The sequence below is a fragment of the Leptosomus discolor genome, chromosome 5, assembly GCF_034619465.1.
Source record: "Leptosomus discolor isolate bLepDis1 chromosome 5, bLepDis1.hap2, whole genome shotgun sequence".
Lineage (NCBI taxonomy): Eukaryota > Metazoa > Chordata > Aves > Leptosomiformes > Leptosomidae > Leptosomus > Leptosomus discolor.
In genome coordinates, this window is record NC_141395.1 from 40,055,354 (window position 1) to 40,071,757 (window position 16,404).

The following is a 16,404-nucleotide window of genomic DNA, read 5'->3' on the forward strand; positions in this document are numbered from 1 at the left end:
CTTGCCATGGTCCTCTTTACCCTCTTGCCATGGTCCTCTTTACCCTCTTGCCATGGTCCTCTTTACCCTCTTGCCATGGTCCTCTTTACCCTCTTGCCATGGTCCTCTTTACCCTCTTGCCATGGTCCTCTTTACCCTCTTGCCATGGTCCTCTTTACCCTCTTGCCATGGTCCTCTTTACCCTCTTGCCATGGTCCTCTTTACCCTCTTGCCATGGTCCTCTTTACCCTCTTGCCATGGTCCTCTTTACCCTCTTGCCATGGTCCTCTTTACCCTCTTGCCATGGTCCTCTTTACCCTCTTGCCATGGTCCTCTTTACCCTCTTGCCATGGTCCTCTTTACCCTCTTGCCATGGTCCTCTTTACCCTCTTGCCATGGTCCTCTTTACCCTCTTGCCATGGTCCTCTTTACCCTCTTGCCATGGTCCTCTTTACCCTCTTGCCATGGTCCTCTTTACCCTCTTGCCATGGTCCTCTTTACCCTCTTGCCATGGTCCTCTTTACCCTCTTGCCATGGTCCTCTTTACCCTCTTGCCATGGTCCTCTTTACCCTCTTGCCATGGTCCTCTTTACCCTCTTGCCATGGTCCTCTTTACCCTCTTGCCATGGTCCTCTTTACCCTCTTGCCATGGTCCTCTTTACCCTCTTGCCATGGTCCTCTTTACCCTCTTGCCATGGTCCTCTTTACCCTCTTGCCATGGTCCTCTTTACCCTCTTGCCATGGTCCTCTTTACCCTCTTGCCATGGTCCTCTTTACCCTCTTGCCATGGTCCTCTTTACCCTCTTGCCATGGTCCTCTTTACCCTCTTGCCATGGTCCTCTTTACCCTCTTGCCATGGTCCTCTTTACCCTCTTGCCATGGTCCTCTTTACCCTCTTGCCATGGTCCTCTTTACCCTCTTGCCATGGTCCTCTTTACCCTCTTGCCATGGTCCTCTTTACCCTCTTGCCTTGCAGTTTGCTATTGCTCTCCCCAGAATCCACACTGGCAGCAATTCCACTGTGAACTGCCCCATCACCTCCATCGTCAATGCAGAAGAGACATAGGCACAATCAAGACCTGAAATACTGTATCAAGAAACTATGCTCTTTTCTCTCCATAGTAGATTTAAGATTCTGTACTAACTAGTTCAGTAGATTGTGCTGCATTTTTAATTGGCACATAAGAGCCAGTCTGGCAAACAACTCGTTATTTTACTGTAAAATAATGCCTATGTGGAAGGGCTGTTGACTGTGCAATTTCCCACCAGTTTAGAATATTACGAGTCATAGGCCATGTTTTGTATTTTAAGTTATTGGAAATTTCACCTTTAATGACTATGGAGGAAGATAAGCGACTGCTGTTTGCTATGGGAAGAGCCACATTTATTTTAATTTATTAATTTAACTCAGCATTAAATTCATCCATGCTAGAACCTTTCTTGAGAACCATTTTGATTTCAGTAAGTTAATAACTACTAGTAGTAAATGGGAACAATCCCTCAGAATCAACTGAAACAGCACAATACACTTAATTTTAATGCCTGATGTTGTTTATTATCTCTTTTAAATAAGAAAAAAGGGAGAACTCAATTAGTTTTAATTAAATTCAGGGTATTAGACCCTAACAGCTAACAAAAATAATGATTTATTTTTATAATTAATGAAGTCCCAGAGAATTAGACTATTTCACTTTAGGGGGAGGGTGGCAGCTACAAGTCTTTCCCATTACACACATGGAAAAACATTACTGGCTGTGGAAAGAACAAGAAAAAAGTCACCTATAAAATCAAACTGGAAGAGAAGTATTTCTTCCAGAAACAGAAAAATTACCATGACCAATAGTTCTCTAGAAAGACCAAGTCCTTGCATCATACTGGCTTGATCAGTCTTAATCCACTTTGACATGGACTAGTTAGTAACTGTGCCTACACTTATTGACTACCAGGGGATGCAGCAACTTTTAGGAATGCCATAATATACCCATGATTAAGCTATACAACAAGAACAAAGAACACCACAAAGGAGAAAATCCGTACAGCCTCCTTCTACAGATGAGAAACTGAGGTTCAGAGACAGTAAAACAACCTTCTCAGAGTTGCACTGGAAGTTTAGTAGATGGAAACAAAGATATATGCAAGAAAACTACAACCATAACCAAGAAACCACTCTCCTTGCCTTATTTAATTACATTTAAAAGAGAGTGGTAACTTTGGGATCACCCCAAAGCCCTACCTAGTTAAACAAGCCTTTACAAGCAAGCACCTCAATGCAAATGGAATTGATGAATTAAAACCACAGCAGAACTAATGAGGAACAGAAGCAACATGCAATTTTAGCTCAATAATTATAAACATTAAAACATCAAAATGAATTCACACAGGACTGAAAAAAGCATTCACATGTAAGCCCACCCCACCACCTACATCATGAGCTTTTCAGCCCACTGGAACAGCACTAGCCCTTTCTCAGGGAGGGCTGTACTAACGTCAACAAGTAGTGCCAGCTACACCACTGAACTTGGATAAGCTAAACTTGTTTATTCTTTTTGCCTATAGCATGAACTATAGTTTGATGTCTACTCATTTACCTTCAAAACACTTTGCAACAAAAAACACCTTATTGGCATATCACTGTTTACTCCAAGTCTCACAATAAGCAGCAGAGATGCTCTCTTTTCTTAGATTAAATACTTGTGTTCCAAAGAACTATCAGACATATTGCTGGAAACCATACCTGTGTGAATACTTGTCAAGGTAGATCAATTTTTTTTTTAAACCAGTCAGTCATGACCATATTCCTTCCAAATTCCCAGAAAATCATGTAAGGATAATTTGTAAACAGTGCTTTAATAAAGAGGAATATACAGGACTTATGACAAGAGGTAACAAGATCCATCCTTTAAAGCTCTTGAGTCCTATGAGGACAATGTTCCATTTTCTCCTCCCTAATTCCATATTAATGGCACCAAGTTAAGGTAGTTGAACCCAATTCAGTTCAGCTGTCACTTCCATTTAAAAAGGTCTCATGCAGCAGCAGCTTATTAGAATGCCTTTGAAAGAGGACACATTTCTTTATCAAGAACAGCCTTTGTCTCAACAAATAGAAATGCTGTATAAATGTCAGGATGCTTACAGGTGAATCAATTCTACCAGTATAGGCAGTTTATAACTACACAGTATTTCTATATTATGATGTAGCACAATGTACATTTAAGTTGCCAGACTACAAACTCTTTGAGGTGACCTCTCAGAAGAGAGCTGCCATATTAGTGTATCTGGTGAGTTTGATTGGAAGCATTCAGCTTACCCTACCTGCCTGCTGCTTTTACACAGTAACAGGCAAGGACAGCCCCTGCAAAGAGCAAAGCCATGAAGTTCTACCACAGCAGGAACTGGCTAAGATAACAGCAGCAAAATAAGTGACAGCTGTCATTCCAAGAATAACATTGATCCTATATAAAAGTGAAGTCTATGATAACATCCCAACTCTCTGCTAATTCTCCCTTCTCCACTATCTGTGAGGATTGCACACTCAGAGCTTAGGGCTCAGTATGGGAATCCCAGGGTGCAGCATTTCATTCCTCTTGAGCCAATATCTGCATCAGATGGAAGATCTCAAAGATTATGAAATAGTTAACCTCAGTTAAGGTTGCATCAAGTTATCTTCACGTAGATTATGCAGATCTTGTCCTGGCTGAGTTACCAGGTCAAGTTAAACTGATCAAGATCACTACGAGATCCAAAATACTTAGATAACTCCTTATGACAAATCACAGAGACAGCTTTCTGGCACTTAAGGCCAAAACATTTGAATGCTTATCACTTCCTAGAACTCATAGTTGTAATTGAGCTGTAGTACATTGAGTTACCCAAGTAAAACCATCTTTGATCATGCCAATAGCCATTTCTTTATGAAATCAGAAAATCAGGTTGGAAACTCCCCAACAAACCCAGAAGAAAGATCACAAGACAAAATTTCCCCCCCTAGAAATACGATGTACTGAAGTAATGGTTTCCAGGATATTTTTAACACAACATTGTTTTTTTAAACCTCTGTTTAAGATGACGGTCCTACCTTGATAGAAGCAACATGGAGCAAAGTTTCTCCTTTGTAATTTCTTCTGGCAATTATGTTACCACCAGCTGACTTCAGCCCAGGACTGTGTGGTGTTCGTACTTGACTACAAGTCTTAGAAGTAGATGGGGTAGAGGGAGATTTTGGAAGTGAAGGACTATTTGTTGCTTGAAAGGCTGCAGATCTTGTCTTCATTACAGTGTCAGTGGGTTTCAATACAGAGGAAGAAGTCTGAACTGGTGTCTTGGGTTCAGTTGCTGGGGATATGGGGCAACCCCAAGGGAACTCCTCTAAGCAATCTGCCTGACTGACTGACTTCCCAATATCGCTCCTCTCAGTTCTTCTTGGTCTCTTAGACTGAGAAGTTACTGGAAGGCTGGATTGCTCCCTTCCACGTTTTAAAGGTGTAGTTTCATTTTCTATTGGCAGTGATGTCTCCATAGCACAACTTTTTTCCTTGCTGACTTGCACAGGGCAAGCAACCTCACCTGAGGATTTCACCTGTGGTGATTTTTCCACATTTTCCATATTTTTGCAGGAGTCTGCTTCCTTTAGAGACTCCTGCTGAAGTGTCTTTTCAGGGCTATTTGGTTCTGGAGTGCACAGTACTACCGGTTGACTGGAGATGGTCACACACTTTTCCTTGAGAGTCATCTTCTCAACTCCTCCTTTGTGCTCATGAGGCTTCTCTAAGCTCCACACTTTGTTAATGTTTGCTAGACGTTTCTTCTTCATCTTCTTACTCCGTGTCTGTGTTGGTTTTTTTGTTGGCTTGGTGAGCTTTTCATGAGGAGGGGAAGGAAAGAAACCATAAACTGAAGCTAGGTCTTCACAAAGATCATCACTTTTGGTCTTAGACTGACTCTTGTTCAGGATGCATCGAATCTTCCTACTTCTTGGGCTGAACCACATTTTTATCTCTCTCTTTTTCTTTTTTCCTATGTCTGAGTCAGTTGGTGTGGCTTCGTTTTCCATTGATTCTAAGTGGATTAGGGAAGAAGAAAAACAAATTTATAGAGTACGCTTCAGTGGAAGATTGCAAAGAAAAAATATCAGAATAACAATTGTAATAATTGATGAACTGTTACTAAAAACAACCTACAAGTGCTTTGACTTCTTCTGAAAGAGACACATGTGATGGCTTTAAAACAATTAGCAAGGTCACACGCCACTCAAGTTCAGGGATCCCAGCACAGCTCAAGATATCCACTAGGCAAGTGAGCACCCTGGTACAGAAATTTCCTCAATCATCTGGGTTCACAACTCAGCGTGTGCACAAAAGATTCTTGAACAGATTACAGAGGAGAGAAGCTGGTTCTCACTGAGTTTTCCTTGGAAACAGATTTAACAAAGTAGTCTGTGCATACACAAAAGAGGACAGAAACAATATTCTAAAAAGATATTACAGTCCATCTGAAGATGAACAGGAAGAATAACTGCAAGCAAGCAAAAATAACACTCATGAGAATGTTGAACACTCCTGAGAAATTTTGAGTGATTCTACAGATATAGCAGACAAATCAGAGGAATATATAGAAAAATCTGTAAGTAATTGTGTCCTGCCATTTGATCCTTTACCCCTTGGCACCAATTCCAAGGAAGCTAAACATTTTGATGATCTCAAACATCTCTTTAAAAACATGCAGCGAAGCAATTTTGTAAGTCACATTGTAGAGCACATACGAATCAATAACCAAGGTGACAGGAATATCCTGTACTCCCAGTGCATGAAATAATAGTTGAGAACAAGGGCTATAAATGGTATCCACAATGGCTTAAGAATAAATTAAGAAGCAAAAAGTGACTTCTAAGTTAGACACTAATTTAATTTGACAACAGCTCTTTCAGTGCAAAAGAACTATAACAGACATTTTACAGATTCCTTCTTGTAAACCTAAGTTATTTTAGGTTCCTTGGACAAGTCCTCCAAAGCAAATGCAGAACTCATTCTTTCTGTTGACTCCAACCTCAGGGTCTACCATTCACCAAAGTCCTGGTGATTTACAGCAATCAGTCACAAAAGCAGTATTAATTTTGCCTAGTGAGGCAAGTAGGGTATTATTATTATGACTTTTAAACATAACTAAGACCAATATTAGGGTTGAGTTTTTTCAAACATTATTCAAATAAATTATATCAAGTCTTGATTGTTAAAAGCAACAGACAGTCACCACAACAACTTATTACTTTCACCCCAGTGCATTAACTTTCTGTGGATAATTTGTCTTCTCCATACCTTCTCTTCTATTTTTGGTGTTAGTAACTACAGCCTCTTCTCCACAGCAAGCTGTGATACACGCACAGAGAGCGGACAAACTAGTCCCAATTCCCTAGCCATAAAAAAAGTTTGAAGTGTCACTTAGAACTGTACAGCTAGCAATTCAAATAGCGGTTTTCTTTTAAAGCAATATTTCGAGGTTAAATTTTTCTTCAATCTTGATTTAAATTACCCTACTTACCCCTTGAATCAAATATGCTAGGTATTAGGAGATTTAGCTAGAGGAACAGGTAAGGTATCAGACCAAAAATGTCTTTTAAGACTACAGCTTGAGGCTAGCTAATCGATCATCTAGGTATCTAAAGATAATCATCAAGTACAAAAACTGCAGCTATTTGGTTTTCCTGTAGGGCTAGGCTTGGTGCAAACAGGAAAAAAAACAGACTGAAATCTTTTAACTAGCTAGCCTTCAGAAAGATATTGTATCCAATTTCATTCTGACAATAACATCCAAAAAAAGGAAGTGCTTGATTGCAAACAGATGCAAAATATGAAACATAGTTCCCATCTACTTGTCTTGCCTTCTGTTTACACAACTAGCAGATTTCCTTCTAAAATATTTACCTTGCTAGAACTATCAGACATCTCCAAGAAAAGAGAAAGAATGAAATCAGTGTGGAAAGGTAATTTGTGCAACAATTTTGTGATAGCCAGAATTTTTTGATGTGTGTAGTACAGTAAGACTTTAAAGTCCAAGTGACAAATTCAATCAAAGACACTGTCATTCAGAAGTATAATCTAAAGCAGTGTAACCCAGTTAAGTATTTACACTGGAAGCTATGTGTATACCCCTTCTGGCAGCAAGACACCTTGTAAAAAAATCAACCACAAGGGTTCCTAAACTGCTATGTTCATTACTGGTTGCTCAACAGGGACTTACTAATCAGGTTACTGAAATACACCAAATAAATGTGATAAATTTTCAGGAAAAATACAGAAAATACACCAAATAAATAACTTTCCCAGGACTACTTTTCCTCACATGCAACTACTTTAGGTGTAAAAGAGTATGTTGCACACTTTACAACAGGGAAGTGCTTGCGGAACTCAATTAAAAAGCCACGCATACTGTGAAAGATCTGCCACAATGAGAGGCCAGCCATGCACACCCAGGGCATCTCCAAAGCCTGCTGGGGAAGAAACTGCAATTTCTGCCAGGGCATGTGTTGTCTCAGCCATTCTTCAGGAACTCCATCCTTCAGAATACTCTGTAGCTAACATCAACTCTACCTGAACAGTTCTGAGTAGCATCTGCTAAAAGTGATTATTCTTAGATTCTGCGGCCCCTTTTCTGCATTTCCAATGCGTTTGAGGTAGGGAGCAGAAGTAATAAAGACAAATGGCCAATCTACCCTCCCTGAAAATCTAATCCTTTGATGGACCCTGAGCTGTGAGAGGGAGAGAGGAGACACAATGCTAAGAAGCTGAAAGGAAGTTCTTATTGTTTAATATGTAAATATTCATTTATATAAAGAGGGTATTATCTGGTAGCTAAGTACACGCAGTTAAACTACCTTCAGAGAAAATTGCTCATAGAAAAATCGATCCAAAGGAATTCTTCGCCATCTCCAAGCTGGAAGTCAGAGCTTACATCTCAACAGGAATGGAAAAAATTACTATATGCGATTAAGATTTAGTTGTCTTTAAAACATAAGTATCCTCCCAAAATTTTTAGAGATACATTGAGACAAGGTTAATCAGTAAAGCCTGCCTTACTAATTCTAGAATTTTAGCATTCCCAATGGTGTAAAGACTATCCACAATAACACTATTAGAACCAGCCTATAATAAATGCAGTAAATTTACTCTCCATTACCTATTAAATGTAACATATACATAATATTAAATTAATTCTTTCTAAATTAGACTTACTTGCACATAATAAGCACAAGTTTCTTAATGCTGACATGTATTAGCATTGAATTTCTTAAGTGTTAACAGGATTGAGAGCAAACAAAAATATTAGGAGATACACAGAGCCTTGCAACTAGAGAGCTACATCTCCAAGTTCTGCTGTAATGCAATAACAGGCTAGCACAGGAAAAAAAGGAGCAATTAGAAAATGCGGTTTAGCTATCATTAATCTGCATCAAAGGAATATAATGATGCACATTGTGTGCCTTTCAAATTATTCTCTATTATGGGTTTCAGAACAGAAGTTGAGAAATCTCTTTGACAAACTAGTCCCTTATTAAAAATCAAAGGGAAGTGCTTTGGTACCATCTGTGCAACATTAGTGCCTTCACTGAAGAATGATTATTTTGCAAGTTAAGTATTCAACACAGGGGGGAAAAGGGAGAAATTCCAGCTATTCAAAAACTCATCTCCAGCTATTACAAAAAATGTCATAGCAGACATGAAAGGCAATGTAATCTGTTACAACAGGAGTTGAACATCTTTTGCTCCACATCAATAAGTGTGAAACTAAATTATGAAACTCTAAAGACTACTCAAAAGTTAATCTCTCCTAGTGTCCATCAGCATTAACATGAGCTTCGGAAGCTTTGGCCAACACCTGCAAGGTCTAGCTCTGTATGACAAAGGGGGAGGAAGGTTTTCTGTTTGACTGCATTAGTGTGAAGCACATTATTTTACAAAGTATAAGGTAAAACCATCTATAAACACTTGTGAAAATCTACGACAAACTCTTTTTAAAGAAGATTACACAGAAAAATCTGAAGTATTTAGAAATTCACTTTCAAAATCATTACTGTCCATCAACCTTCTTCATCTCTAGTATACTATACATGCTACGCCCATGATTCAGCAAGTTCTTAACTAATTACCCATCTAGGAAGCCCATCATCCCACCAACTCCAATTCTCAAGATATCTTGAACTCTGCCACCTCAGAGCTCAAGATTGAGGTGCAGACATCCCAACCTATGAAGCCTGCCACCCAGATAGCTTCAAATTACCCTCATAAAGGTACAACATTAAGCAGCGAAAAGGTCAGACAGCTCTCCTCACCTTGCCACAGACTAAGGACATAATATCTCTAACAAGTGAATTAATTTTGCAACTCAGCATTTGCTACCTATAGTTTGCATTATCTAGTAGTTTGAGCTTTGTCATTTGCCAATTCCCCTTCAGTCACTCCAGTATTATTCTGTGGTGTCATTTGCTGTGCTTCCTTTCAAATTAAAGGGAAGTATTAGCTGTTTTGTGCAGTCTTTCCTGAATTATTTACTACTGCTTCTCAGAACGTGCACGCTGTTTGGCAAAAAGCTATTCTTATTCCCATGGAGTACGAAGCGAGATCTCTCATATCTACTGTGGAACCTCAGGGTACAGGGATTTTTATACGTGAAATATTCAACACATGAGTGTAACCCTATCCTTTTCAGTCACAGTAGTCCTGTGGTTTTTTTTAAAGACAACACAAAACTTACTGTGTTCACTAGGTCTGTCATAGATTAAAAACGGGAAGTACGACACATTTGCATTAGATTAACCTTTTGGTCTGTTTCCTTTACTGGAACATAAAATACAATTTCTGACCTTCTAGCAACAGAGAAAAGAAAATATTGTTGACAGGAACATGGCAGAAGTATAGTGCCATAAGAACATAAAAGCAATTCCTTAACAAGGAAGACCCTGATTCTCCAAACTCAAACTTGTATTTCACATTGTATACATTAAATTCAAGACCTAGTTCTACGGGAGGTGACAGATTCACCAGAGATGAGTGACTAAACATCCTAAAGGATTCGCTCTCAAAACCTCTAAAGCTACAGCATCCTGTGATTTGCCATACTACAACACATAACTGCCTGTTGTTAGAGGTGTGCTCATTTACTTTGTGTCCAAACCATTCCTGACCATGAACTACCAGCAACTCAGGAGGTTTTTCCCTTAACCGCAAAATGAAACATGCAAAAGGCCATTAATCCTCAGTACACCGCCAAGACTACAAGTGATTGAAAGTCACCTCCCATAACTTTAGCTGCAAATAAAATACTGTTGTAAACTTCAATTTTGCATCTGCTTTCAAGTCAGAACAAGGAATGATAGAGAATCTCATTTTGTCCTGTGGTTTAGCTGCACCATGCAAACTTTTAGAGAACTACTACGGGATTAACTGTATTCTTCAACATCTAGTACAGTTAAACATCAGTCCAATTTTTAAGAGTTAATCCTTCTGTAAGAGCTCTCCAAAACTTCTAAACATATCAATACTGCTACCATGCTATATTTTAAATGCCTTAGTTGTAGCATCACAAAATAGCTCCTCTCAGAGATTTTCAACTATGTTTTTAAAAGCCTTCACCGCATAAAATGCTTCCCTGAAATCCTATTTAAGCCATCATCTGTATTTTCTATGCTCCAGAAGACTTAATCACCATAGGATTTTATATGTGTATAAAATGTATTCCTTTACAGTTGGACATAGGCCTTCAGCCTCCTCACTTAAATGCATTTTGATGTCAATAAAGAGCTAACCCGTAAATGAACATGAAGGTGCTGATGAGATTAAACTTAGAAAAAGAATCTTTAATTCAGACAAACATATTTGGAAGCAACAATGAAGGAAGAATTACCTTTCCCATATCTGACAGCTAAATGAATGTTCTCTAAAACAACTTGATATTACATAAAACGCTCCTCTTTGAGCTTGCAGAAGACACACATTCACCTATGCTTATTTCACTTCATTTTTTTCCTACTTGGATAATCAGCCTAAAATTTGATAAAGAGCTGAATTCCCAGAGTATTATCTCTGCAACCTTCTAGCACAGTCAGCAATGACAAAATTCTATTGTAGCAGGCTAGCTGACTGTTAGGGACCAGAAAACAAATGAGTTAAGACTTGCCTCGTTCCCCTTCTAGGCAAGGAAAACAGATAATTTTTTCTGTGTGCAAAACCCCAGAACTGAAAATTACTGGGACAGCATGCATGTCTCAGTGCACAAATACACAAGAGGCAAGAGAATATATGCATTAGTTCTTTAACAGGGCCCCCCTAAAGAAGTGTACATTGTAGAACACTACATATTTGTGCTCCCCTAGGAGCACAATATATGACAACTTGAGCCCCCTGCTATGTGCAACTAACTGCCACGTGACGTGGGAATCTATCCCACTTTCATCTAATTTTGGAAGACAAATTCTAATGAATTATGGACTAACCCACTCATGCAGATTCCTTACTAAAACAGATTCAAAGAACAAGCAATCCATACAGACAGTTCTCTTCAAATCAAATTTTCTAAACGTGATTTGGAACAGCATTTCAGAATCTTAATAGGGCTGCACTGCTCATTCTCTATAAAGCCTGTGAAATTAAACGGAGTGGTCTGGATTCAACGGCTGTCAGAGGCCCAGGTTTGCTCTTACCTGAGGTGTCCGCACCCAGCAGATGCTGCAGTTTGCGGCAAAGCTGGATCATGTTATCAATTTGCCGGTTTATCTGTGCATCTTGCACCCAGGCTGGCACGTGGCACACTGGGCATTCCGTGCCAACACAGTCAGTCACGCAAGATCTGAAAGTCAAATGTAAAAATGCATTACTCAGTGTAAGTTACCTACTGTACACGCTACCAACATTTTCACAGCCAAACACTCAGCAGGAATCTCTCATTTTAGCATTGACAAATCACTATTGTAAAGCCCACATGAGTTCGTCACAAATGCAGGAGAGGACATATTTATCACGGCAAGTGACAAGCCATAAGTAAGCAAGCCAACTCCAGAGCCTTGTCAGGACACTGTCATGAAGGATGTGGTAATTTGTGACTCCCACAGATTCAAAAGCTGATCCAAAATTTCAAGGTATACTAAAGCTCCATTGCTGTTTGCCTCCAGATAACAACTAGGCTTGAACAGTTAAAACTACACATTCTTCTACACCTCAGCTAAAGGCAGGGCTATTCTTTTGCAGCCTTCTTTTTTTTAAACAAGCAACAGAAAGCCAACCCACTGTAAACCATTATTTCCATTATTTCCTACTTAAAATTTTCTTGATCTTGTGAAATTTCATCTGTCTGAACACTTTTCTGTAAGTCGTCCCACAAAGATCTGCAGGTGTTCAGAGTATTCCACCACTCCTCTCTTTCAGAGGATTAATGTCAGGAGATGATCATGGCAGGGTGGATGGGGAAGCGGATTTACTCAGTAAAGGTCATTTAACACTTGTAGCTTCTTAATACTACTACTCTCCCCATATAAGCCTAAAACCTTTTAGTCATTTGATTAGTCCAGGAAGAGGACCTTGTCATTTGCCATCTGAACTGCAACATTCAAGGGCCATTGTTACTTCTCAACTCCAATCTATCCTATTAAAAACAAGTTAGAATTTCACAAGACTGAATTTCCAAAGTCCCTGTTACCTTACCACTATGTAGCATGCAAAATTCTAGCCAAAAGTATAAAATTAAATGCGAGCAGATCACGTTAAACATTCAGAGGAACAGAATGCAAGTAATATCAAGGCATTGCTATCCAGAGAGGAAGATCAAAGTCTAGACATTTAGACTCTAAACATATAGTCAGCTTGGAAGCTGACAGTCAGACACTCTGAAACCAGTAGCTTATCAGTTAACAATACCAGAATGATAACTACCACCACTTTCCTTAAGAGAAGAGTTATTTTTAGATCTTTTCTCTGCACTGGCATGTCTCCCTCAAACACCACACAAGTATCATGCCTTCAGTTAATTCCAGGACAGGAAAATCGATATGTAAAAATTGCTGCTAGGTGTTTTGTGCTTTAAACAGCCTGCTCTGAGCAGGCAAAGGACCTCGTGGTTGAGGCGCTGTTATGATCAGGAGACCGAAGTTCAATTCTTGGCTCTGACATTCCAGATGACATTTACAAATCACTTGGAGCAAAGATAAGAACGAACCAGGTCTTGTTCGCTAGGAAAGCTGGCCTTGGGTCTTCCATGTCTGTAATGGATAGGGCAAAGGAAATGCAGAATGACTTTTATACCACAACATTTCCTAATTACTTCTACCTGTTGGGTTTTTATAGTTAATGGATAATGACTAACTAACTTAGTAGAGTTATCCAGACAAAACTGCAGAAACTGCTCTTAATAAATATCCCTGTCTGTAATAAAACCCATGGTGAGGGACAGCCAGCTATATTATGTGTGACCTGATTATTGCAGTTCATTAGTTTCACATATTTCACTTTGTGTATCAGAAGCCAGCTCTGGCCATTCACTCCACTCCTTCCTGGGTATTTTAATAAACGTACATCTTTTGCAATGGATCAGAATCAGCTCACGTCAGAACACTGCAGATTCAATCCATGCCCTATCAAATTTGCTTGTAAACAAATTAATCTAAATTTCCTTAGGTTTATTTAAAAAAATAGCCTATCCAAGACTCATCACCAAAGGACATTTTGATGACTAAAAGGTCAGGCACACAAAAGAGAAAAGATCATGTGTAACAGTAACTTGGATAATAGCAAATAAACTCTTTGTCTGGAGGAAGAAATAGATGCTAATGAGTGCTTAAGACTATAAGCTATTCTTTCCAGCCTCATCAATGCAAACTGCACCATCTCCTGACATCCTGAAAATTTTTCTTTAAAAAAATACTTCAGCAAACCGTGGGTGTTTGAAATCAATCACTTAGAAAACACTGAGGTTATCCAAAATAAAACCACAAGGCCTTAGATGCCCAACAGCTAAACAATTATGTTTATTAAGCCACCCTTACACTACCCTTCAGCAATCCACATTACACCTGACAAAAAACATTTTGTAAGATAGATATGAACATATTTATAACTAACTTGTACAAGCTTCTGGCGGTTATCATGTACTCTGTGGACAGGTAGTACAAACAGAACAAATAAAAAATTGCTTCAGATGAAACAATCTTCTACAGCAATTAGTGGCCAAAGCTGGGAAAGAACCCACATGCCTGGATAGAAATAATTTGTGCATCTTTCAATACATCCACACTGGAGGAACAAGACACTGAGGGCATCTGTCCCATAATCAGTTACTCCTTAAAAAGCAAGAAAATCTTTGGCTAGTATTTTACTCTTCAGGCCTTCAACGCTAAGTTCCAACTGGAAAGGTGCTGCTAAGACAGAGAGTGAATACACAGCCATGAGGGATCTAGGGAGGGAGGAAGAGATAGAGGGCAGGTTGTCCTGCTTTTACTGATGTCGTGGCTACAGTATTAACAAGAGACAGAGCTGAATAGCTAGACTGGCTTACAAGCAGAGGTTAGGAAGTGTCTATACTCTCTACTCTATAGGATTTTAACAGATGACACTGTGCTGTTCACAGAAACTGCTTAAGATATATGACTGACCTTTTAACTGCCCGTGTTCGCATTTGCATGCCATAAAGAGCTGTGACAAACAGGACAGCCAAATGGTTCCACCACCTTCAATAAGGCACTGGGGCACGAACATTTCGGACTCTGCCTGTACCAACGACGCAATGAGTTGTCCTAAGGCAGGCCAAGTGACTACCATCTCCTCAGCACTGCCTCATTAGCAAGACATTTCTAACTTAGCCTTTTTAAACACTCAGATTATTTAACAAACTATAAGTAGAGGTACTTGTGCTATCCCAACACGTTCAGACAGACACGAATACAGGAACAGTTACAGTGGCAGATCTGAAGGAGCAAAGCCATTAGCATAGCAGAAGGTCAAAGCAATGACAAGCATAACCCAATCCTCTCAAGCAGAGCAAAAACTCCTTAGAAACAGGAAGCTTCTTTGCAGGCTGCTCTTTTTATTTGTTTTGCGGTGAGGAAGAGGAAGGACTTGGAGATGATGAGAAGAACTAGAAGTTGTTTCCACCTCCTACCCCACTACAAGTGGACTCCCCCCCTCCATCCGACTGAGCATTCCCTTCACACCTGGCCAACATCCTGAAGTCTAAGAAAGCTTGGCTTTTGATCTAGCAAGCCAGACACCCACCCTAGAGCGGTGAGCCGGACCCACAGGGCAACAGCAGCTCCTGCTTTCCTCTACCACTCAGCTCCCCGGCCAGAAAGCACACCAGTGTACCCTCCCTAAGACTCTTTCTCCAAAGCATAACACCAAGGAGGACGGCGGCCCCGTGGCGCTTTTCAAAGCGCCGGTGGCCAGGGGAGGGAGGCGGGGCGGCCGAGCCCCGGCGCACCGCGCTACTTACAGGCAGAAGACGTGTTCGCACTGCCCCAGGGACACGGGCTCCCGGAGGACGCCAGCGCTGTGGGCAGACAAAGCAGAAACGCAGCAGTTTTAACACACGCGGTCTCAAGGGCACGGCGCCAGCGGCGGCTCCGCTCGCCTGCTGGCAGCCGGAACGTAACGGCCGGGGGGAGGCGGGGGAAAGGGGCATCCGTTACCAGCGGGAGCAGCTCAGCGCCTTCTCCAGCCGCCCCAGCGCGGCGCGGGTGCGGGCCCAGGGAGGGCCAGGCGGCGCCATGGGGGCGGCGGTGAGGGGCTGGCCGCCCGGGGCCGGCCGGTTGCCCGAGCGGCCGCGCAGCACCACCCGCATGGCCTCCCACCGCCGCCGCCGCCGCTCTAAATTCCCCGCCCGCCACCACTGCGCAAGCGCCGAAGGCTGCGCCCCACCTAGCGCGCATGCGCATCCGGAGGAGGCGCGCTCACCGCCGCCGGGCAGCCGCGCTTCCCGCGCTTCGGGAGCGGAGCGGGACGAGAGGAGGGGCGGGGCCGCGCGGGAAGGGGCGGGGCCACCCGTGAAGGGAGGGCTGAGGGAAATGGCGGACTGTAGATTCAGGGTTGAAACGGCGCAGATAACGTCTAGATCGACCAAATACCCACACCCAATGCACCTATACACATCTTTGTCGTACCTGTCAATCTATAACGAACGTGTCTAATGCAGCACAAACATCTCCTACCCAAACGAGGCCTGAAATGGGCAGGCAGGCGTGACATTATGGTGTTGAGGGCCTCCTCCCCTCAGGCCTGGCGCCCAGCCCAGGCAGGGCACCGTGGCTTTCCACCTCGACTTTAAAAGTTTAATTTTCTTCTCTCTTTTCCGCCCATTCACCAGCTTCAGTCTGACAGAGATACTTCACCAGTCACCGTTACTTTGGGGTTCAAGGGTGTTTTTCCTACAGCCTGCATGTCTGGTAGCACTCAG

The 16,404-nt window shown here is 41.3% G+C and overlaps 1 protein-coding gene across 1 annotated transcript in view; it reads right to left on the bottom strand.

The window, feature by feature from the left end:
* The window catches only part of BARD1 (BRCA1 associated RING domain 1), a 45,655-nt gene extending 29,863 nt beyond the window's left edge, over nucleotides 1–15,792 (bottom strand). Inside the window, exons 1-4 of the mRNA XM_086465615.1 lie at nucleotides 15,641–15,792; nucleotides 15,445–15,501; nucleotides 11,669–11,814; nucleotides 4,055–5,034 (exon numbers count right to left, since the gene is read on the bottom strand). Of these exons, the coding sequence (XP_086321741.1) occupies nucleotides 4,055–5,034; nucleotides 11,669–11,814; nucleotides 15,445–15,501; nucleotides 15,641–15,792 (1,335 nt within the window). The remainder of the gene's footprint in view (nucleotides 1–4,054; nucleotides 5,035–11,668; nucleotides 11,815–15,444; nucleotides 15,502–15,640) is intronic.
* Between the last annotated feature and the right edge of the window lie 612 nt (nucleotides 15,793–16,404).